At 38.3% G+C, this 24,030-nt stretch overlaps 1 protein-coding gene across 2 annotated transcripts; it reads right to left on the minus strand.

The window, feature by feature from the left end:
* Positions 1-11,103: 11,103 nt before the first annotated feature.
* Tmlh (Trimethyllysine hydroxylase) lies at positions 11,104-23,566 on the minus strand. Of its 2 annotated transcripts, none has more exons than XM_069499303.1 (8): positions 23,403-23,566; positions 16,722-16,821; positions 16,042-16,154; positions 15,224-15,444; positions 14,665-14,840; positions 13,086-13,310; positions 12,022-12,155; positions 11,104-11,479 (listed from the first exon to the last, which is right to left on the minus strand). In XM_069499303.1, exons 1-8 carry the CDS (start codon positions 23,482-23,484, stop codon positions 11,343-11,345), a joined length of 1,188 nt encoding a protein of 395 aa, XP_069355404.1. In that variant the 5' UTR covers positions 23,485-23,566; the 3' UTR covers positions 11,104-11,342. The 2 variants fall into 2 exon arrangements, with proteins under 2 accessions (XP_069355404.1, XP_034825087.1); XM_034969196.2 differs by lacking the exon at positions 23,403-23,566 and adding an exon at positions 17,168-17,241.
* Between the last annotated feature and the right edge of the window lie 464 nt (positions 23,567-24,030).

A 24,030-nucleotide genomic window follows, 5' to 3' on the forward strand; every position in this document is an offset into this window, starting at 1 on the left:
GTAATTTAGTAGTGTATGAACTAATACAATATTAAAAAAATAAAATTAAAAAAGGTTTCGTGTAGTGTCAGGATTTTTTTAAAGTGTGTTGTGCATTACAATGCACACTGCCATGAATAGGGTTAATCAAGTTAGGTACCTAGCATATTCTAGGACTTATGGGACTATTTCTCATCTACTTTTGTTTATTTACGCCCTTAAGGGCGCAAATGAAAGTGCATTATTAAAATGAAACTAGGTAGCAAAGGACGCTTTCATTTTTTTATTTTAAATTGTAGGGGTGTACAAGACAATTTGTAAACGTGATGTCCTTTACGTCCAAAATTTTAAGGTGTCATATTAACCATCTAAGGTGGTATAAGACAATTGATAATTTATTTGTATGTTACGCCCAAAGGTTTTTTTTATACTTTGCTTTACTACCAAAAGGAGTAGACTCTGGTAACCAAGTGTTACTTACACCCATATTTTCACGGTAAACTTCGTTTAACGTGCCAAATTATGTGGGTCGTAAAGGCATTTTTTTTACGAATTTCGTGAAACGGAATATACAGATCGATAGAGAATTAAAAACTGAGTAAAGCAGTGTCAAAAAGTCATTTTCGACCAAATGTCCTTTACGACCTTTGAGCCCAGAGGTATCGATATATAGATTAAGAGGTTCAGTCTTAATATTTTATTTGATTAAACATCTCTACCTAAGTAAAAACACAACTCAAAAAAAAATCATGCATTATTATTAATTCACGTTATATTAAACTTTTTAACGTCATTAAATAAAAATCTACAATAGTAGATTCAAATCAAAACTTGCTAATTAATTGGGGCCGATTCTCTTGTACACAATCTCTAAACTAAACTAAATTAACGGATCTAAGTCTAGTGCTATCCTTTTCCGCAAGCAACATTATGAAAGGGATATCAATATATTTAGACGTGTCATTTTAGTTTAGTTTAGAGATTGTGTACAACGGAATTAGCCACAATATACCTACTAATAAATACATAAATAAAAATGAAAATAAAAATCATACAAACAGTGAAGTGTACTTTATAATGCCAAAATTTGATATTAAAATATTTTTATGTGTTGATTAGGTAAATTTAATTATAATTTGATTAAGTTTTATCAATAAGCTAAATATATTTTGTTAAAGTATTAATATTTTATTGTCTTTTTTTATTCCTCATCCGAAGTTATTTGGATGATAACTTTGCCTCAGAACAATACCTTTGACCTACAAACTATCGTACGCGACAGGTCAAGATGGCAATCAGAGAGGGAACGCACAGCCCCCGCACAGCCCCGCACTAACCCGGGCGTGCAGGCCCCCCGCCTCAGAGCCCCGCCTCATACCCCGATTGTCAACTCGACCTGTCGCGTATAGTAACACTGAGACTATTTACAGACGATTATAATAGAATATTATGTATTAACTATCGGTTGACGTGGACATGCATTAGGTAAAACAATCAGGAAGGGAATCGTAACCTAGTAAAATAAAAATATTAAAAAAACTGACTTCCAAAACCACTACAAAGTAAAAAAATAACTTTTGTTTCTACACGCGTATCTATAGAATATGTGTGTTGAAGTCGGGCGAGCTTCACGCTTTGATTTCTAGTTTCTTTCATTATGCTCGCCCGACTTCATAAACACCTACATAAACGTGTAGAAACAAAAAGTATTTTTTACTTTGTACTTTGTAGTAAGTCGTTTACTTTGTGTTTTGGAAGTCGGTGTTTTGAATATTTTTATCAAAAACAAAACAGAGACATGTAGTCCCGTTGTCCCCGTTATCTATTCCCCTTCAACGGGGACTGCGGTAAATTAATAAAATTGTTAAAAATTCTTTCCGTTGTTTCCGTACTCTGCCCCCGTTGACAGCTATAACTAAGTAGGTACCATATACACAGTTATTTCACTGTAATGAAATTGTTTAGTAAAAATCATAATCATGAAGGTGTTTAGCTTTACATTATCTTCTTCTTCTTCTTCTTCTTATATATATATATATATAAAAATACCAGTAACAGTAACAGATTTAAAGGACAAGAATGGAGGTCGTTCCGTTCAATTAGAGCTGTCAATCTTTCTGTCCGAGTGCTCTAGTCCACAGATGAAGATGGATGGCCAGACAGAAACATTACGAACTTTTTCTTTCTAAGCACGTTTGCTCAGCCAGTCATTGAACGCAAATTAAAAGTTCCTCCATGTGAAAGCTGTGGTATTTGTTTGTTAATTGCGTTCTTTCCACTTTTCCTCTTTTGGTCACGCCTACACTTTTTTTTGTAGATCCGGATGTAGACTGGCAAAGAATGCTACTACTGACCGTTCAGTATAACTTGACGCCTGACGTTATGTTGGCATCATTGCTTTGTTTGCTTTATTCCTTAGAACTTAGGGTTTATTATTGTGTGATTTGCAATGGTGCCAACATAACGTCAGGTGTCAAGTTGTAGTGAACAGTCAAAACATTACGTCTGCCGGTTAGGTATATGTGATTTTTCGGGGTTCCGTACCCGAACGGTGGTGACCCTGTTACTAAGCCTCCGCCTGTCCATCCGTCAGTCAGCGGGCTGTATGAGCTGTATCTCATGAAACGTAATAGGTTGAGAGTCGAAATTCACAGTGTATAGATGGAGTATTTCTATTACCGCTAAACAACAAATAATATAAAAAAATCTATGTTAATATAAGAAATATTAGGTAGGGACCTACAAAGAAGTCTCAGTATAATACCATAATCCACAGAATGGTATTCCTTTCAATCAATTCAGACTGTCAATCTTCCTTGCCTCAGCGTTTCGATGAAGATTGATGCTTTACGACAAAAACTTTTTTCTTGAGTTTTTCCTTCACTGAAAAACATTTCTGGGAACTAGTTTTATTTGGGTTCATTCTTTCAGACTAGTGAAAAGGAAGTGATTCACAAAACCTTTTACAGTTTTTTACAAAAATTCAGCTGAAAAATGGCGTATGGCCTAAAATTACCTGGAGTCCAGCAGAAACGTGCCGAATAGAGCCATTCGGTTAGACTCAGCAAGTGTGTGTGCCAACCGAAAATACAGGTGTACTATCTATTCCCTCACTCTCAAAGCCCAATGGGACGGAAGTACAACACGACCGGAGAGAAATCAGGCGCAGAATCGACGGCTTTACATGTTCTCCGAGGCACTGGGGTGAGACTATAGTCTTATTAAACAGATAGACTTGTTATACCTACGATTTCTCGATTTTACCGCTCTTTACCTACACGCACAGCTTCACACAGCAAATGGTGCTTGGTTATAGAGCTGAAAATAGTATTTATCGGTAAAGGTTTATAATACTGGTAACTAAGACAGGATTTCTTGACAGAAACCCCCAATGCATATTTGCCTGAACCGGAAATCGAACCCAGGACCTCATCATCTGCAGTCGAAAATGCTAACCAACCAACCAATTACTGACCAACGAGGTAATTACTGACTATAGCAATATTCACATTGTAACATGTTGAATTGTAACTAGGTGGACGAACGACATCAGACGAGTCGAAGGGAGCCGCTGGATTCAGGCGGCGCAAGATCGTAGTGTGTAAGCACCTACAAGAGACCAGCAGTGGATATCTATCGGTTGATGATAATGATGATGAACATATTATTGTTATACGTTCAAATGTAGGTACATAAGTACTGGGTCAGTCACCACCAACAGCTTTAGAGTAACATAAAAATGAAAGTACGAGGTACCTAGGTAGGAGATTTGTAGATATTGAAAAAGCGAAAAATATAAAAGAATTAAAATTACAATTTACGCGTCATCAGATACCTTATCTTCGTTTTACCTGTGCTTCGTAAATATTAAATTGACGTCTTTTGGTGGAATTCTTAATATTGTATCGAAATAAAAGATTTCAGAAATGTTATCAATATTACAAAACCTTGAATCGAATTTGAGGTAATGAGTACATTGATTTCAATTTACTCGTTCGAGTGACTACCAATAGAGCTTTCCAAAAACAAATTATTAATAGAGAAGCTATGATAGCCTAGTAGTTAGGGCGTCTGCCTTCTAATCGGAGGTCGGGGGTTCGATCCCGGGCACGCACCTCTAACTTTTCTGAGTTATGTGCGTTTTAATTAAATTAATATCATTTGCTTTTACGGTGAAGGAAAACATCGTGAGGAACCTGCATGCCTGAGAGTTCTCCATGATGTTCTCAAAGGTGTGTGAAGTCTACCAATCTGCACATGGCCAGCGTGGTAGACTATGGCGAAAACCCTTCTAACTTTGAGAGGAGACCCGTGCTCTGTAGTGAGCCGGTGATGGGTTGATCATGATGATGACTAGAGAAGCTGAAAGTATCTCACACGGAGGAACGATCAGCGACTATGAATTTTGGTTCATCGTGACTTTGACAGATAACAGGTAAAAAATCTGTATACTGTGTATAAAATCTTGTGTCAAAGTATCAAATGTAATTTTTTTCTTCTTCGGGATAGTATAAGAAATCACGCCATAGTATCATGGCAACCCCCTGCCATACCAGACACCCTTAAACTTTAATAAGTAATGCCTTTTTTTAAGGCCCAAGACACGCCCAAGGCCCGAGATCGCCCGTGAACGGTCCCTCTTTTGTGGCGTCGTGTCAAAACTTATTTTTTTTTTAAATGTGTTATTTTTTTACGCTTATGTTTTATAACGACTTTTTTTCACTCTATTACTGAAAATATCCACAATTACAGTTAGAATCGTAAACATGCATTTATTTTGAAGAAGTATTAATTAAATATAACCTCAATATCAGCAATATAAAAAATAAGATTTCTTTATAACCAGGGTGAATAAATAGAAATCGTTTGCAGAATATAAAGAGTTAATTATTTGCCTACAAAATAATTAAAACCATGGTGACATAACAATTATATTAGGGGGGGGGGCAAAGCTCCTAAGAAAATGGGCAATCTCTTTTAAATTGGTTTTTCACAATTTGTAAACTAATGCTACAAAGTAGACTTATGGCATTCAAATTTCGCCCCTAGCAATATCATCTTCACAGGTTTATATAAAAATCTTTACTTGAAAGTGTCCAGTTTAAGAAATTAGTTAGTGAATGCCATAAGCCTACTTTGTCATATAAGTTTACAAATTGCGAAAAACCAAGTTAAATTTGAATTTCGCGGGCATAAAATGTCTTCCACCTTAATACCTGTTATCTGCCAAAACCACGATGATCCAAATTTCATAGTCGCTGATCGTTACTAAATTGGGGACAATGCGCATATAAACTTTCAGATTTAATTATAAAATAATGATGTTCTGGCCTTTGCGGACTCTTAGTCCATGATTCCTACTAAGTACTAATATTTTTTTTTTTAAAACAGGCCAAGTGTGACAGACAGACAGACAACGAAGTGATCCTATAAGGGTTCCGTTTTTTCTTTTGAGGTACGGAACCCTAAAAATAAAATTTGTGAGTTTGTATGAGGAATTTACTTTAAACTACTTCGAAACTACTTTTCCGATTTCCAAAATTCTTTCACTGACACTACATTAGGTATCTCTGACAGCTATAGGTTATAAATTAATTAATTAAGTATATCCAATGATATTAGAAGATTCTAATATCATTGAGTATATCACGTGGTCTAAGTCGCGGCCAAAAGCTAGTCGAATTCACGGCTTCTTTAAATATTTACTTAGGTAGTTTCTTAGACAATTTACGACAAAATAATCTTCTTCTATAATATAAAAATGAATCACTAAATGTGTTGCTCATCGCAACTCTCGAGAACAGCTGAACCGATTTCGCTAATTCTTTTTTTATAATATTCCTTGAAGTACGAGGAAGGTTCTTACGTAGACCAAAATTTAAAAAAATTTAATCGACTGTTAGGCGGAACGAAGTTCGCCAGGGCAGCTAGTTTTAAATATAATACATATCAAAAATTATTTAGTAATTTCCTTGAAGTGTAGGTAAAAACACTATAAAAGTTTACGACAAGATCAATTTCAAAGTTGATGTTCAAATCTGAGGTCAATGTCGGTGAAGGTCGAAGGTCACGGTGGAAACATGGCGTGCTCGTGTGCCATTCATATTTTACGAGAAAATTCTATTTCTATGCCCTATAAAGACCTAAAGGCGAACTATACAGATATTTATCAACGATTCTCACGGTACATTAAGATTGGATGACATTGATAAATCGAAAGGCAGGTGCTCCTGACCCATCGTAGTAAACATGATTAGTGGCGGTATTGTAGCTTAGTGCGCCAAGTATATTGCACTAAATCATTTCTGGTACCAGGTGTACTGATTTAAGTTAGGTAACACCCGTCGCAGTGATGCTATGATAATATCTGAGAGCCTCAATAGCTCAACGGATAAAGGTGCGGACTGAAATCCGAAAGGTCGTCGGTTCAACCTTCACCCGTTGCACTATTGTCGTACCTACTCCTAGCACAAGCTTCACGCTTAAATGGAGGGGAAAGAAGAATGTTAGTCAAGGGTCATGGCTAATATTCTTTTAAAAAAATCTATCTGGTCTATTATCTGTGTTAATTTCAATAACACTCGACAAAAGACAAACTTCTATTTTAATAACCAACTAAGCCACCGCTGTCCGTCCATCTGTCTGTCTGTCTGTCTGTCAGCGGACTATATCTACGTAATACGTGTATACTTCTATTGCCGCTAAATAATGAAAAAATGGCGGCCATGCAAATTAAAACAAAATAGTGTAGTGTTATAGGTATCTTATACGATGATACGGAACTCTTCGAGTCCGAGTCGGACTAGCACTTGACAGATTATTTTTACATAGTATTTTGTCATATCCGCCATCTTGGATTTGTCAAGATGTCATAATATTATAGCCTGTAAATAAGCCATTGTTAAATTCATAAATTATTATTGCATGATTAGGGTGCGTTTATGCTGAAGGCCCACACGGCTCCTCTCAGCTCCACTTGTCTCCACTTCAGTGGAAATGTACCTTTATGCATTTAAAAATATACGTTTAAGTGTGATAGACTAAAAGAAAATACAGAAAATTGTATAAAAACCAAATTTTTGATCAAAACATTTTCATCATAAATAGGTAGGCATAGTGCATTCAATATTAATTGGCGTGTTTCCACCTGAGACCGTCATTAGCAATAACAATAAGATTACGGATTTGCAACAAAATGTATAAGGTTGAACCAGCTCCTTTAAAAAGGAATGGGATCTTAGAGTGTTTGGTTTATTACCCCCTATTGTTTACGTTCAAGTGGAAACGCGTCAGTTAATACTGAATCTACTATACCTACCTAACTTAAATACTTAGTACGAGAGTATCTACTGCAAACAGTGCCAACGAAAACACGCCTTTAGCAGATTTCCACTCAGCCACTCAAACCTTGTGTGCTCACATAAATTCCCCGTATTGACACACCGCACCCCACACGAATACCCTCGTATCTTTTGTTGAACGTTTCCCAAATATTACGAGGATACTAAAATGGCAAGCTAAGATTTAATATCAGGGTTTAATGGGCTCGGATAACATAATGACTTACACATTATTATTATCACGGCTATATGAATTCGGAACTGATTAAACATCTAATAGACCTACAGAAAGCTGTGATAGGGCACGGGCACGCACCTCTAACTTTTCGGAGTTACGTGCGTTTTAAGTAATTAAATATCATGAGTGATTTCCATTATAAATAATATCTGTCCCGGCTGTACTCACGTGTTTAGTCGACGTTAGCCCGACTAGTTTCGAACCCATCCGGGGTCCTTTTTCAAGGGAGTCAGTTCGAGCACGCGCCGCGGTTTTGACTGCGGACTGCGCGTGTCGTGGGACAGGACACCATTAGCTCCGCTTGCCTGGATTACGGTCACGGTTCCAGCGATGAAGATCAGCAAGAACTGTTGGGAGACGATCGGAAGCTGTCTCCCCCCTTATGTAATCTTTACGAAGCGACGTAGTCACATAAGCGACCAAACACTCTTAAAATAAATAAAAATAAACTGTTTTTGCAGTATTTATTTATAATAAGACAGGATGAAAATACTCTATCTAAATATCCTTTGCTCGTACCACAGCTTTTTATTAAAAGTTGCTGTATACTTTAACGCGCGTCTTCGTCCACGTGGATTACACAAATTTAAAACCTCTATTTTACTCCCTTATAGGTTAAATTTTTAAAAATCCTTTCTTTGCCTATGTCTACGTCATAACAACTATTTGCATGCTAAAGTTCAGCCCGATCCGTCCTGTAGTTCAAGCTGTCCGTTGATAGATCAGTCAGTCACCTTTGCCCTTTTATCTATATCTCTACTAATATTATAGATGTGAAAGTGTGTGTGTTTGTTTGTCCTTCCTACACGCCCTAACTAAGCCTTGCTTTTTGGCATAGAGATAGTTGAAAGGACGGAAAGTAGCATAGGCTACATTTTATCCCGGAAAATCAAACAGTTCTCACGGGATTTTTAAGAACCTAAAGCCACACGGATGAAGTCGCGGGCATCAGCTAATAATATATGTTTAGAAGAGGGACCTCGAACCTACCTACAACTAAAAAATGTTTAGTATAATTACATTTTAGAGAGAAAAAGTGAGATTAATAACAACGCTTCGTGATTCCCATTCCCTAGCACACGACACAGTGTCCGCTAAAATTAAAAACGTTTTTGCCCTGTACAAGATGTACAAGAAGAAGCAGGAAAATAATAAGTACTAATAATAATAATAGTAGTAGATACCCAAGTGTCGGGAATTGCAGCTACTAATCTTGGGGGGTTGGAAACAGCTCATTAACCACGAGTGCAGGGCAGGTGTTGCTCGGAGTTGCTCCGGATAAAGTGGCCAATAAATTGTAACACTTGATGTAATCAACCTTTGTTCCGAGCCTTATTGTTGTAATTTTTTCGAGGTTAAATACGTCATTATCATCATCATCAACCCACCGCCAGCTCATGCCAAGCACGGATCTCCTCTCAAAATGAGAAGGGTTTGGTTAAGTCTACCACGCTGGCCAAGTGCAGATTGGCAGACTTCACACACCTGAGTAAAGTCACGATGTTTTCTTCCACTGTTGAAGTAAGTGATATTTCGTTGCTTAAAACTTAAAACGCACATAGCTCGAAAAGTTAGAAATGGGTGCCTGCGTCCCACATATACCCGACTAGGAACCCGAGGTCAACTTATCATTGAAAAGTGCAATAATTATAACTACCAATCTAGGTATATATAACTACTCTAGGTAAGTACTCATTGTGTATATGACATAAACAGATTTTTTTAATAAAAGCCTCGATATGAATTTATTAAAATATTATGCCTTAATATTGAGTTGGGCACAAACGCTTTGACGGGAGAAACTTTTTAAAATATTCACGACAAAAGTTTGTTAAAGTAGATAATGAAATTTGCTTTCATAATAATAAAAGTTTTGTTGTCGTTCGTAATATTGGTTTTGTTTCAGAGTTTTTGTGGTTACTTTGCCATCTGCTGGCCCAAAGTCTAGAATTATTATTTTAGCTGGCTAAAGGCCAATGCAGAGGGCAAGCAAAACTACAAATTCTGCGAGCGTAGATAGAGTAATAAAGCTAGATAAAGGAACGTTTGCTTTCTCATTCACACTAAAAAGAGAGTACACATAAAGTTACTAATGTGATAAGCAGAGACGCAGCTAACCTATTTTTTGTCCCTTATGGAGTAACCGATTTTTTCCAAGAATACATACAAGAAATACAACTTTAGTTGCAAAACAAACTTTGAGAATTCGTGGCGTCATTATATTTCTCATTAGCTATTTACTTGTTTTCACATAAAAACGTTGAATACAATTATTGTTAATCGGTTAATACAAATATTGACTTCTAAACAATGGTAATAATTGTCGTGTTACGTCGTGCATCGTTACGTCGTGCACAGTACTTTCATCTAGCTTTTTTACTCAATCTACGGCTGCGAGCGTCTTCCTGCAGGCGATCAAATTCCGCAGGCTTTTACAATCTGCTTTTCGAAATGGCGGTGGTTAAAGTCTTGAGATAATATTAAAATTAATTGAATATTTGTTAATCAAAACTTGGTTAGGTACATATAATAACTTTAATGGAGTCCTGGCTCCTAAAAACTAGCAGTTCTCCAGTCAGAACTCTCCCGGAAAGTTACGACAGAAAACCCCAACAATTGGTCCCAAAATTTTCGCTAAATTAAATATTCGGAAAATAAAAAATATATTCTTATGATACTCGTATTCTTAGTTACTCCCATGTATGCTCCCATGCTACTCTCATAATTCTTCACTGTCAAATAAACATAATACATAGATAATGGAGTGAGGCGAGAAAAGGATAAGCTATGGATTAGTGCCACGAGCCCTATCCATGTTCATTAATAAGATCGTGTGTGTATGTAATATAATTAATTCCGTACTAATCTGCTAATAACATGTAATCCTTATACAACGGTGCTGTTTTGTCCGGCTGCGGCCTGCGAGGCGAAGTTATTAATGTCCCACACAATAAAAAAAAATGTGAAATATATTTTAGGCTCAATTCAACATTATACTTATTAAGTTAAGACCTGAGAGAAAGGTCGTAAGTTGAAACTATATTCGACGACCGCCCTGGCGCAGTGGTAAGCGCTGTGGTCTTATTAGTAGGAGTCCCGGGTCTGATTCTCGGCAGGGGTTTTTAAAAATCCTGTGGGAACTCTTCAATTTTCCGGGATAAAAAGTAGCCTATGTCCTTCTCCGGGATGCAAGCTATCTCTGTACCGAATTTCGTCAAAATCGGTTGAACGGCTGAGCCGTGAAAAGCTAGCAGACAGACAGAGACACACTTTCGCATTTATAATATTAAGTATGGATAAATCTCTGTTCTGGTCTGGTAGGAGGCTTCGGCCGTGGCTAGTTAGCACCCTACCAGCAAAGCCGTGCCGCCAAGCGATTTAGGTTCCGGTACGATGCCGTGTAGAAACCAAAGGGGTGTGTAGGTTTAATAAAAACTGCCATACCCCTTCCAAGTTAGCACGCTTCCATCTTAGACTGCATCATCACTTACCACCAGGTGAGATTGTAGTCAAGGGCTAACTTGTATCTAAATAAAAAAACATAAGTACTATTGCCTTTTATTTTACATTATGAAAAAAACACTAAATTTATTAATTTATTATTAAATTTGGGGGATCAGCCTGATGCGTCCAGTACTTGGTGTTGAGAGTTGATAGATAGTCAGTCAGTCACGTGTTCCTTTTATATTATACCTAGATAGGTACTAGGTAGGTATACTTAATAGGTATTTATTTAAGAATTCAACAGAGAAATAAATTTAGGTTAATAGCTGAAAGGGAACGTGTTAGCGGATAACACCCAAAGCTCGCGCTTTATCAAGCCAATCAGAGCGCGCGACGTAGCTCCCGCTAAGAACTCGATCTCCTGTGAACCCTGTTCTGCCATGTAGAAGACGAAAATTGTCAAACGCCAATATTAGACCTGAAAACAATAAAGATTTAAGTATTCGTTGAACTAATAAAAGTACTACGGGTCGTCCAATATTTGATAACAGCCTTAAAAGAAACTCAATTAACGACCAAATTAATAATAACTATATTTAATATCGCGATGGCAGCAATACGGCAGAAAATCAACTCTTTCTTAAGTTTAAGTTGGTTTAAGCAAAGTCAAAGTAAGTACGCTTAGCTAAGTCAAGTCACATAATTCCTTGTATTAGGGCATTGATGTAGGAAGGCCACCTACATATTAGGTACTTCAAGATGGACGCGTTGTGTCTATTCTAGCCTTAATTCGATCATCATCATGATCAACCCATCGCCGGCTCACTACAGAGCACGGGTCTCCTCTCAGAGTGAGAAGGGTTTTGGCCATAGTCTATCACGCCGGCCATGCACCGTTTAAGCAAGTGATATTTAATTAATTAAAACGCACATAACTCCGAAAAGGCGGACGTCCTAACCACTAGGATATCACAGCTATTTAATTCGATAGTTCTTTGTTATTCAAAGTTCAAACATTACCTGGCACAAGTTTAAATTTCCACTGGCATTCCGGATTTTCATAGTATCTTGACAAATTCCGCAACGAGCGGTAATACGCCCGGCATTCCTCCCGGCTGGAGAATGCCATCGCTGTACGATCGTAGACGTTGAATCTATCAAGATTAATACCAATATTATGTACCTATTTACTAACTTTGCCACGCGATGTAATGTACGCAAATACGACGCAATGTAGGGTGCGTTGATTAAAATTTTTAGGTTGGAATTTCTCAAAATGCTTCTCATTGGAGTTCCAACCTACATACATACAAAATTTCAAGTTTCTAGACCCAGAACCCTTATTCTTTTACCGACCAAACGAGTCCTTTGTGGGTTCCTTGGTGGGTGAATTTGTAATTGTCCATTTGCAAGTCCGCCTGTCCATCCGTCTGTCTGTCACAGCCGTATAGTTTCTGGTTTTTTATCTGATATTTATATTAATGGGCTTTGGGAGGTGACATACATGCCAGCCCCATCGTTAGTTGAATTTATCAAAATGAATATATCTAAGTATTAGCTTTTACCTGCGACGTCGGGTTTACTGTACCTGTACGGTTTGACGGTACCTGATTCAAATTTTAAGGTTGAAATTTCTCAAAATCTTTTTTTTAATTCATTATAGGCAAACGCTTGACCACAATTACACCTGATGGAAAGTGTTGATGTGGCCTAAGATGGAACGCGTTTACCTAGAAGATGGGTTATTTTGTGGTGTTCTTTATTATAGAGAGAACCTAATTAGTACCTAAGTATATGCAAAATCTCAAGTTTCTAAATCCAGGTTTCAGCTATAGGTACTGTCCACGGAACAGAAAAGTACTGTCAGACAGTTTATTATTCACTTGATCAAACATCTTTGTTCCTGCCTTACTTGTGTGAATTAGCATTAACTGTCCGTCCGTCTGTCTGTCACGGCCATATAATTTCTGAATTAATAAACACATTATCGGTATTGCGTAACGGTTATTATGAATGAAATTAAATATTCAATGGGTAACCGTTGCTGTACAAAATCGATACAACTAACGTTTCACTCTAATTACCTTATTTGCTTAAGATCCTTCAACTTGTCTACTTGTATGACCGGTGCTGCGTATCTGAAGTTATGACCATCCTCTAAGAACTCTGCTTCCACGTCGAAGGTGGTCAAGAACTCGTAATCCTCTGGGAACTCCTTCTTTAGCTGTGAGGCTCCATAGAATCCATCCGCGAGGATTGATTCTCCGCCAGTTCCATTGGAATGTTCTAAGCAATGAAAAACTTGAAGCCTAAAATACCAATGAATTTTTTATTTTATTTTATTATAAGTCAGCTATTGACTGCGATCTCACCTAGTGGTACAGTGCGACAAGGTTATCTTGACGCGTGGCGAAAATTGGAACTAACGTTGCCGTCAAGTGTCCCCTTTGTTCTTGTTTGAATATTCTAAGCCTTTGTTCTCCAACAGCTCCCCCCTGTCAATGTCATTCAAGTGCCAAGGGAGCCTTGTCTAACTGTAAGTAATGATGCAGTCTATAAGATAGTGGCGGCACAGTATAAAGAGAGACGCATTAGTCCGACTCCTTTGATCTCGTGGTAAATGACAAACGACCACCACGGTCGACGACCCTTCCATCCAATCCAATCCATCAGCCTGTTTGCGTCCACTGCTGGACATAGGCCTTTCCAAGAGCACGCCACCAAACACGGTCCTCAGCCTTCCTCATCCACCCGCTCCCCACCACCTTACCGTAATCGGGAATAGCAGGGCTGCCGGGAACTGGGGGCCTTTGTCTGTTGGCGCTGCTCATTAGAAGTAATGCCTATACTGACCACGCTGGGCAGGCGGGTTGGTCAGCGCAGGGCTGTAGGCCATTTCGCACCAGTGACGCTGCTGCCCGTCTCTGGTCTGTGTTATTTAAAGCCAAGCCATTTGGAATGGTTATCCCGCCATCCTTCGGTCGTCATATCCTCGTTCGCTGATTCGCAGGGGGCACCGCGTGCAGGTGAGGTTGACATTTGGTGTGTTAAGATGTTAGTGCACCCCCTTACCCCCCTTCAATATAGGACCCTAACTATGTAGGCCAGTTCGAGTCGCTCCTTTGTCACTTAGCGTATGACTGCTCTGTCTAGACGGCTTCGCCATAGCCTCTACTCATTATGAGGTGGTACCTAATACCTATGTAGTATCATATCATAATTCATAACCTACTCTGCGGTAGCGGACTAACTTAGAAGTGGTATAGCAACACTAATCGATTTCCACACGGCATTGAGTGGCAGATTGGGTGGTAATGTCTGTCAGGACTTTGCTATGCATATGATTGATTTGTTCTGCACTAAATGACGTTGGGGTTCCAAGGTGCTGGAATGGCGACTTCGCATCGGAAAGCACAGACCGCCCACTAGGTAGACGGACATCAGGCGAGTCGCAGGGACCCGATGGATTCAAGCAGCGCAAGACCATGGCGTGTGGAATTCCCTACAACAGACCTATGTCCAACTGTGGGCGTCTACGGTTGTTGATGATGAAAAGACGTGCACAAGAGCCGTTTATTTCTACACCATTTCTTCATACTTTCACAAGTTTCATGATACTTCCTATTCGTTTACATAACAATAGTTCTTGGAGCAGGTACTTACCCACCGGCTTCATGTAAATAGGTGTTATCATTGTGCACCGCCAATGGTACGTTGGAGTAAGCCGTGTCAGCATGCAACATTAAGTTGGAGATCGTCCACATCCCCCCGAACAACGTGTGCTGTATACCGCCCAGAGCTTTACAAACTGTCTCTGTTGCCTCCAGCGACACCCCCACCTGAAGGGTAAATATAAATAAGTAAAGTATACCACTTTTATGAGTTACGCCAATGTACCCTACCTTTAAACCTTTTTGTTGGAGACTGCATTAAGAAGTAGGCGCAATCAGTACCCTTATTTTAAATGCAAAAGTGTGTTTGTTTGTTGGTTTATTGGTTTGTTGGTTTGTTGGTTTTTAGTTTGTTGGTTTGTCCTTCAATCACGTCGCAACGGAGTAACAGATCGACGTGTTTTTTGCGTGGGTATAGTTTAAGACCTGGAGTGTTACATAGGCTACTTTTCATCCCGGAAAATCAAAGAGTTCCCGCGGGATTTTGAAATTGTAAATCCACGCGGATGAAGTCGCGGGCATCAGGTAGCGAAGTTACAAATATTGCTTACCCCTTCAATAAGTGCCACTCCATAATCTACGAGACTTGTAAAGACTGCTTTAGCACCTTCCACAGAGTCAAGAAACTTGTCGACATGGACTTTCGCTACTTTATTAGCCACTTCATTTCCACGCCAGAGTAACGGCCTAGGTCGTCTTTTGTTAGTCCAAATTTTGTAGTCAAACTCTGATAGAAATTCAGACTTATAAATTGACTCATGATTGTCATTCCCTGAAAAATATTAAATAGGTACTTACAATAAAAAGATACTTATTTAAAAAAATGTGTGAAATACAAAAAATTGTAAACTATTATCAATCAAAATGCCTTAGTGACTTCAAATATCTATACTCCATACTAATATTATAAATGCGAAAGTGTGTCTGTCTGTCTGTCTGTTTGCTTTTCACGGCCCAACCGTTCAACCGATTTGTGTGATATTTGGTACAGAGTTAGCTTATATCCCGGGAAAGGACATAGGCTACTTTTTATCCCGGAAAATTAAAGAGTTCCCACGGGATTTTAAAAAACGTTAATCCACGGGGACGAAGTCGCGTGCATCATCTAGTAAATTATAAAGTTATTCAGCGTATCATCTAATTGTCAAAATTAATAATAAACATTTTATCTGTCTGTCGGTAAGTTACTTGTAACATGTTAAGTATTTGTCGAAATCAACTGCCATACAATTTATGATAAAATATATAACAAACAACGTAGCTAAGTGGACATATCGATGATTACTAAGATGATCTATAGGATTGATAAATAATTTATTTATTAATTTCGGCCGTGAGTTAAAACTAACTTATTGTAGTTAAAACTTACATGTAATTAGAATTTCACTTTTGTCAAACTCCACGCTATTGATAGTTGCGTCTGGTATGTCTAGTATATGTTGAGTTCTTTGGGATGTATCTGTACGGTAACATGCGGAACACCTACAAGTGATAAAATAGAAATAATGTTGGTAATGTACTTAGGTAAGTATACTACGTATTCGCATAATCAGTACCTCAGTGCCCTTATTATAAATGCGAAAGTGTGTTTGTTGATTGGTATGTTGGTTTGTCTTTCAATCACGTCGCAATGGTGCAACGGATTGACGTGATTTTTTGCATGGGTATAGAAAAAGACCTGGAGAGTGACATAGGCTAGTAAATCAAATAGTTTCCACGGGATTAGTTTCCACGGAAGCTAGTCTTCTATAAAGATTCCATTTTTTATAGAAAAGTGCTAGCTGATGCACGCGACTTCGTCCGATTGGATTTAAGTTTTTGAAAGTACCGTGGGAAGTTTTTGACTTTCCGGTACGAAAAGAAGCCTAATGCCACTCTTCAGGTTTCTAACCATACCCATGCAAAAAATCACGGCAATCCGTTGCTCCGTTGCGACGTGATTGTAGGACAAACCAATAAACCAACAAACACACACTTTCGCATTTATAATAATACGGTTAAGTGATGAGTATTTCATCATCTTCATCATCATCATCTCTCAGTATTTACCTGCAATGATCTCTTAACCAGCAATCTTCAAATACTAATGACGTCCCATCATCGAAGAGAACTTTTAAAGCTCTATCTTCAATATTTACCGATTGTAGAGCTGAAAGTATTTAATTGAATATATTATTGCGAATCATACCTATATAGGTAATTTACACAACAAATTATATTTTTCTGCGTCCATTCAGCAATTTTTATTTTTTTTGTAAAAATTACAAATCGCGTATTTCCCCTGAAATTTATTTTATGCTATGAACTAGTGTATAGAAAAATATACGATTTTTACGATACTACTTTTTTAAATCAGAAATCGCCCTGATATTTGAATTGAGTGTTGAAAAATTATTATTTTGTTATTTTATAAAATACTATTATTTAATCTATTACAATAATATTGCAAAACTACTTGATTACGAATGAGATTTAGTTAAAAATAATTAGCTTACCAGACATCCTTCGGCTACGGAGTACCTAGTTGCTATATACGACTCGTTCAAGTAAATGGACTATATATTATGAAATCACAATATTTATTGTGCTAAAATACATTAACTAATAACTATACAAGCTCTCTTATCATAAGGGTCATTTGCTCAGTATACAGGATGTAAAAGTTATTAATTTAAATTTACCCTAAATTGATGTATGTTGTTAGATAACTAACAGCCGTACTCAGAGTCGCTTAATCGTTACTTAAGGTTTAGTTAAAACGAGTCAGAGCTTTCTCTCACATAAATCTGTCTCGTTTTCTCTCAATCTTAAGAAATGATTAGCGACTCTGAGTACGGCGGTAAGAGTATGAAGTTAATCTGCAATGCTATTATAATTTTTGTGAAGAAAAATAGAGCTTTTGTCAAGGTAACTAAATCCTTTTTTTTAAAGGATTTTTTAGTAGGTACTCTTAATTAATTATTGAGATACCTATCTACCTACCTACCTAGAAACCTACCTACCTACCTACCTAGAAATATTAAAAAAGTTATGGTGGGTTACTTTTTAAAATAAATTTTAAAGAAATGAATCCGCGTCTTTTTCCGAAATTCCGAAAAACATAAAATGATCATTAATTCAAAAAAGGGACTATTTTGCTCCATATGTATTCAGTGATCTTAGAAAGCATTTAACCTCTCCTACAACCTAATAACGAGATGGTGATGTTTTACCAAACACCCTGTAACTACAATTATCAAATATCTCTTCATACTAGCCGCTAAGGTCATGTTATGCTCTACGATGCGAAGCGATTCAAAAACAAAGTACCAACTTAATAATTACTAGCTTATGCCCGCGACTTCGTCCACGTGGACACAATTTTCAAACCCCAGTTTTACTCCTTCGAGGATTGAATTTTTAAAAACCCTTTCATAGCGGATGTCTACGTCATAATATCTGCATGTTAAATTTCAGCCCGATCCGTTCAGTAGTTTGAGCTTTGCGTTGATAGATCAGTCAGTCAGTCAGCTTTTTCTTTTATATAATTATATAGATTACTAGCTTATTCCCGCGACTTCATCCGCGTGGACTACCCAAATTTCAAACCCCTGTTTTATCCCCTTAAGGGATGAATTTTCAAAAATCCTTTCTTAGCGGATGTCTACGTTATAATAACCATCTGCAGGCCAAATTTCAGCTCGATCCGTCCAGTGGTTTGAACTGTGCGTTGATAGATCAGTCAGTCAGTCAGTCAGATGTAATTTTTTCCTTCACTTTGCGCTTATGACTTAGGTAAGTTCTTCTTTTAAAATACGTCTTGAATCTTAGAAAATTTAACGGGCCGCTCATAAATTTCAGGAGATACGCACTGCTATAAATCAATGACTCACGCGGCGTGAAAATGACGCTCCTATGGCGAAGAAAAAGTTTTAAAATTATCGCTTGCGTAGGTAGGTAGGTATATTACGCGACAGGTCGAGATGGCGGGTATGAGGCGGGGGGATGCTCCGCTTACATGCATGTCTCCCGCCCTCACGGGTTTGCGGGTGTGCGGGGCAGTCCATCCCCCCTTGCCATCTCGACCTGTCGCCTACTATACTTAGATACCTATAAACTTAATTTGTAAACGAGAACGTTCGTCAAAGCTGAGATTCTTGATATCATAACGGAAACAAAACTTAAAATATTATTTTACTAGCTTCTGCCTGCGGCTTCGCCCGCGTGGCCTACAGGAAACAAATGGCATTTTTTTTTTCAGAAATAAACATCAGGACGCGCACCCTGAACAGCACCGAATAACACATATAACCTTCCAACCCCCGTTTCATCCCTTTAGGGGGGGGATTTTCTCATAGCCGTTTCTCGGCTGACACCTAACCTCAAGAAAAAACCTACTTTCCAAATTTCAAGTTAATTTTTTTTTTAATAGATATAGCGAGCAAACGAGCAGGCGGGTCACCTGATGTTAAGTGATTAATAATATCAATAGGTAAAACTTTCCCACACAAACTTTCATCCCCTATTTTACCACCCTTATGGGCAAATTTTCCAAAAATCCTGAAATACGTATTTCTTCATTTGTGACCGAAAACCCAAATACCAATTTTCATGCAAATAACTTGAAAAATGACCGACTTTCATACAAACTTCCATCCCCCATTTAACCCACTTAGGGGTAGAATTTCGAAAAATCCTTTCTTAGTGGATACCTACTCTGTACAAAGAATAGACCCTCCAAATTTCATGTCTTTAGGACCAGCGGTTTAGGCTGTGCGTTGACTTCACATACAAACTTACATCCCCTATTTTACCACCCTTATGGGCAAATTTTCCAAAAAAATCCTGAAACACGTATTTCTTCATTTGTAAAACCCAAATACCAATTTTCATGCAAATAACTTGAAAAATGACCGACTTTCATACAAACTTCCATCCCCCATTTAACCCACTTAGGGTGCCTGTCCACTGAAGCGGAGTGGAGCGGAGATGTGATGAACAGACCAATCAGATTGTCGGTAAATAACGTGATAATTTTATTCCGTCATCTGACAATTTTCTGATTGGTCAACTATACCTACACATCTCCGCTCCGCACCGCTTCAGTGGACAGGCACCCTTAGGGGTGGGATTTCGAAAAATCCTTTCTTAGTGGATACCTACTCTTCACAAAGAATAGACCCTCCAAATTTCATGTCTTTAGGACCAGCGGTTTAAGCTGTGCGTTGATATCTATGTCAGTCAGTCAGTCAGTCAGTCAGTCAGGACTTTGAATTTTATATATATAGATTGTACCTATTATAATAATAATAATAATACGATCTTAGATTGAAGCTGTGATAGTCTAGTGGTTTGGACTTCCGCCTTCTAATCGGAGATCGGGGGTTCGATCCCGGGCACGCACCTCTAACTTTCGGAGTTATGTGCGTTTTAAGTAATTAAATATCACTTGCTATAACGGTGAAGGAAAACATCGTGAGGAAAGCTGCATGCCTGAGAGTTCTCCATAATGTTGTCAAAGATGTGTGATGTGATCAACAAATAATTGCTAAAATAATAATAGGACCGTAATTTTCCGAAACTGTTATTGATAAGTAATCATAATTTTTTTTAATGAGTTAGTTTATATGATATGTAAATAATTGAACCAAATTATCAAAATATTTTGGACAGCTGTTGACTGCTTAATTAACGATAGTAGATTAGTAATAACAATTTGTTTTGAAAAAAATAGGCATATTCGACGTAGTAAACTAACAGCAAATTATTATTCTGTTATTAATTTTAATTGTTATCTTATCTTAAGTGCCTTTAATAACCTTGTCCCGTATGTCACGTCACTGTCACATACCAACTGACACAGTATAAGAAGAGACACAGTAGTCTGACGCCTTTGATCTCGTGGTAAATGACAAACCACGACGCGACGACCCTTCAATATACAGGTTGTAACTAGAACGCCTACCAATCCACACATGGCCAGCGTGGTAGACTATGGCCAAAACCCGTCTCTCTGGGAGAGACCCGTGCTCTGTAGTGAGCCGGCGATGGGTTCATCATGATGATGATGAACCAGAACGCTAGGAAAAACGAAGACAGGTGATAGTACTGATAGTTACTGATAATATGATACCATAAAAAAAACGTGAAAAATATTTTAAAAATCCTATATTTTGTAAAAGTTTACAATATATTACAAATAAAACATCTGACTGATGCTAGAGGTCAAAGTTGCGTAAGTAGGCCACTCGTAGTCAATGCCGCGCGGTCGTCGGCGGGGTATTGACCCGAGCTTTGCACGCTGTTGCGACATTGCGGGGTTGAAATATACTAAATCACTAAAACTACGAAATGACGCAAATGGCTTAGGATGACGTTGAGATCGGTGGATTTGTTGGACTATTGGTTAATCCGTACGCCCCCGAGGGCGCGGCGTGAGTCCACGTCCGGGCGATGTTAGAAATCGGGGACCTCGTCTTCTCTCCCGCGGACAATTTTTTTTTTTTTTTTTAATAGAATATGAGCCATGTTAAATGACTAATATTCCCCTTTCCTCTCCAACCAAGCATCAATCTTGTGCTAGGAGTGCTAGGAGTAGGTACGACAACAGTGCAACGGACGGGGTTTGAACCGTCGACCTTTTGGTTTTTCAGTCCACTCTTTACCTGTTGAGCTATTGAGGCTTAAATTTTTATAGTGCACAGTTAGTGTGTGAAAATAAACGCTTGGAAAAGCCAAGTTTGAGGAGGGATGTAAAAATACTTATGCTATCTTTAAAAAACCAGTCACTTGAAAGTTGGACTCGCACCCGAATGATTTCGTACCATCGTACAAGATTATGTGCTTTATAATTTCCATGACGGCCATTTTGAAATTTTTATCACACCTTTCGGACACGGAACCCCAAAAACTTGTACCCAATTATGTCTCAATTTTATCAAATTCACTTTTTAGTTTGTACACACATTAGGTATAATATGCTATGAAAACACATTCTAATTACAGGCTATCAAAACGAATTTTGTAATTTTGAATATTAAAAGGAAAAGATAAAACTTATCTCCCCGACAAAGGCTCTGAGCTCAAATAAGTCGTTACTTATAAGAAAACACGTTCTATTTCCCCGTAAAATATATTTTGTTTTACCCTAAATTGAAATTTCGCGTCATTTTATGCCTACGTAATAGAGGAGACGGGCGTACTTTCATGGATACGAGAAGAAAATCCTAAATAAAACATATCATATTATTTTTGGCTTTAGATATTTTCAGATAACGGTAATACATTTTACTATGATACAAAAAAATCTCTCTTTTACAGTATTAATTGTATTAATTGTATTGATGCAGGTTTTACGAAATCTGGTCACCCGCGCTCGCCCGCACCGGGTCAGCAGGGGGCTATGTTGGTGTGCGGGGCGTTCCCTCGCCGTTTGCCATCCCGACCTGTCGCGTACTATAAGTTTTTACAATGCTCTGGTAATGTAAAGACTACGAATTTGCGTCGCTTGCGTTTGAGTTGCGCTGCCATCCATGGGCATCGAACACGAAAGCTTTTACGTCGTGTCCCAAAGGCGATGCACGCGCCTGATGTGTAGCGCATCTGGTAGATCTATAGAACCAGTGGCGTAGCTAGGTAACCAAGGGCCCAGGGGCAAATTAAAAATGGGGCCCCACTGCTATCTAAACTGGTTAGGTTGTATCAAGTAAAAATATTAAATATACGAATACACTCACAGAAAGAATTTAGGGGAATTCCCTAGAAACTTTCGAATTATCATATTTATTTTGAAAATGGGAGAAATTTTCAAAACTTTAGTTCGATCGAGATTTTCTGGTAAGGATTCGAGGGCCCCCTGTAGCCCATAGGTAGTTACGCCACTGTATAGAACGTTTGTGGCGCATGTGAGGCGGTTGTGTGGCGCGTTTGTTACGCGTCTGTTAAGCGTCTGTGTGAGGCGGTGTCCTATGTGAGCGACGAATACGATGCGACGCGATGTGACACGACGCGCGACGTAATGCGGCCTATATGGCAGTCTGCGGCGGGACGCCTATAGGCCGCAAGCATGGTATGCCGTTGAGTTGATGGCGTTCGTCGCGTTCGCAGCGTCGCTCGCGTCGCGTAGTTTTCGTCGCTCACGCAGGACACCACGTGAGGCGTGTGTACTGTGTAGTTCGTGTGTGGCGCGTGTGTGGCACGTGTGTAGCACATGTGTGGCGAGTGACTTCTTTTACTGTGGTTTATTTTTTATAAATAGTTGAAACAGCAATTTCTCGTAAATATCATTCAATACAGTAGAGAGTAGAGAATATCTTTTAGCGTTTAATAAGAACAAATTCTCATTTACCACTAACAAGTAATAGAATTTGACGTTATATCGGATTTATCGGTGCTCGTAAAATACCTTCATTCCGTTTATTGGACACAGGAAAAATGATGAGAAATTTTGCCATCAAGCAAATATGATGTAATGGAAAAATAATCTATTTCCTTGCTCGGATGCCTTTTATATCCCTTTATTGCCGTTCATGATTATTTTTATTACAGTTATCCATAATATTATAATCAATTGATTGCTATTTCACTCTACACTAACACTTCAGCGGTGTTGTCTTTTTCTTATTTTAATTCCAGTTCTGAGACATAATATATTATTTAAGGGGTACTTGGTATCGATGCTCTTTATTTATTTTATTGTATTTTAGCCAACAGGCAACAAGGTATCAAAAGTAATGTTCATGACATACTTACCTATTACAATTAACAGCAGCGAATGCAACGCGTCGTCGTCGTCGCGAAAATTAAAATCGCGAGTAACGCGGCAACGTCGCATTAATTTATAATTTATAATTTATTTCCACACACAAAAATAAAAGAACACAATATTGGTTTCTTCGTGCTCGTATAAGCGCTTGGCGGCTTGTCTGAGCACTGCACTGCACATTCCTCTGTCGTTAGTAACTACTTAGTCTACTTATTCTAGGTACATTGTGCATATAATGTAGGTAGTTTTAAAATAAAATATGTACGTGTCAAACAAGTTTCAGTTTCTGCATACGAGTTGGACCTCGCCACGCCAAAATGCACCATGCCACACAGCACCGATCTCGATAAAATGACTTGACGGTATATTGCGATAAAAGTCATTCTCCCGAGACCAACGCAATGCGGCCCGGCTCACTTCGGCATAGCTCGGTCCCATATACTAGATAACGCGTATACAGGCTGCTTCAATTTGACAGTAAATTTATTGTTTCATATTTAATAAATAATTTTTAATTATGTACTTAATCCGCACGCGTTGTGAAAATGTCACCAAAGTCGCGGGTCTCATTTAAACAAGACATAAAGACTTTATTGTAAACGAGAAAAATGCATA

The sequence above is a fragment of the Maniola hyperantus genome, chromosome 6, assembly GCF_902806685.2.
Source record: "Maniola hyperantus chromosome 6, iAphHyp1.2, whole genome shotgun sequence".
Classification (NCBI taxonomy): Eukaryota; Metazoa; Arthropoda; class Insecta; order Lepidoptera; family Nymphalidae; genus Maniola; species Maniola hyperantus.

Excerpts from the sequence above, each read along its gene's own strand:
- Tmlh (XM_069499303.1), bottom strand. The coding sequence starts at position 23,484 with ATGCGACGTTGCCGCGTTACTCGCGATTTTAATTTTCGCGACGACGAC. Across the intron at positions 14,841-15,223 it reads GAGTGGCACTTATTGAAGGG|GTGGGGGTGTCGCTGGAGGC; the intron begins GTAAGCAATATT and ends TTTACCCTTCAG. Across the intron at positions 11,480-12,021 it reads GAAATTTAAACTTGTGCCAG|GTCTAATATTGGCGTTTGAC; the intron begins GTAATGTTTGAA and ends TATTGTTTTCAG.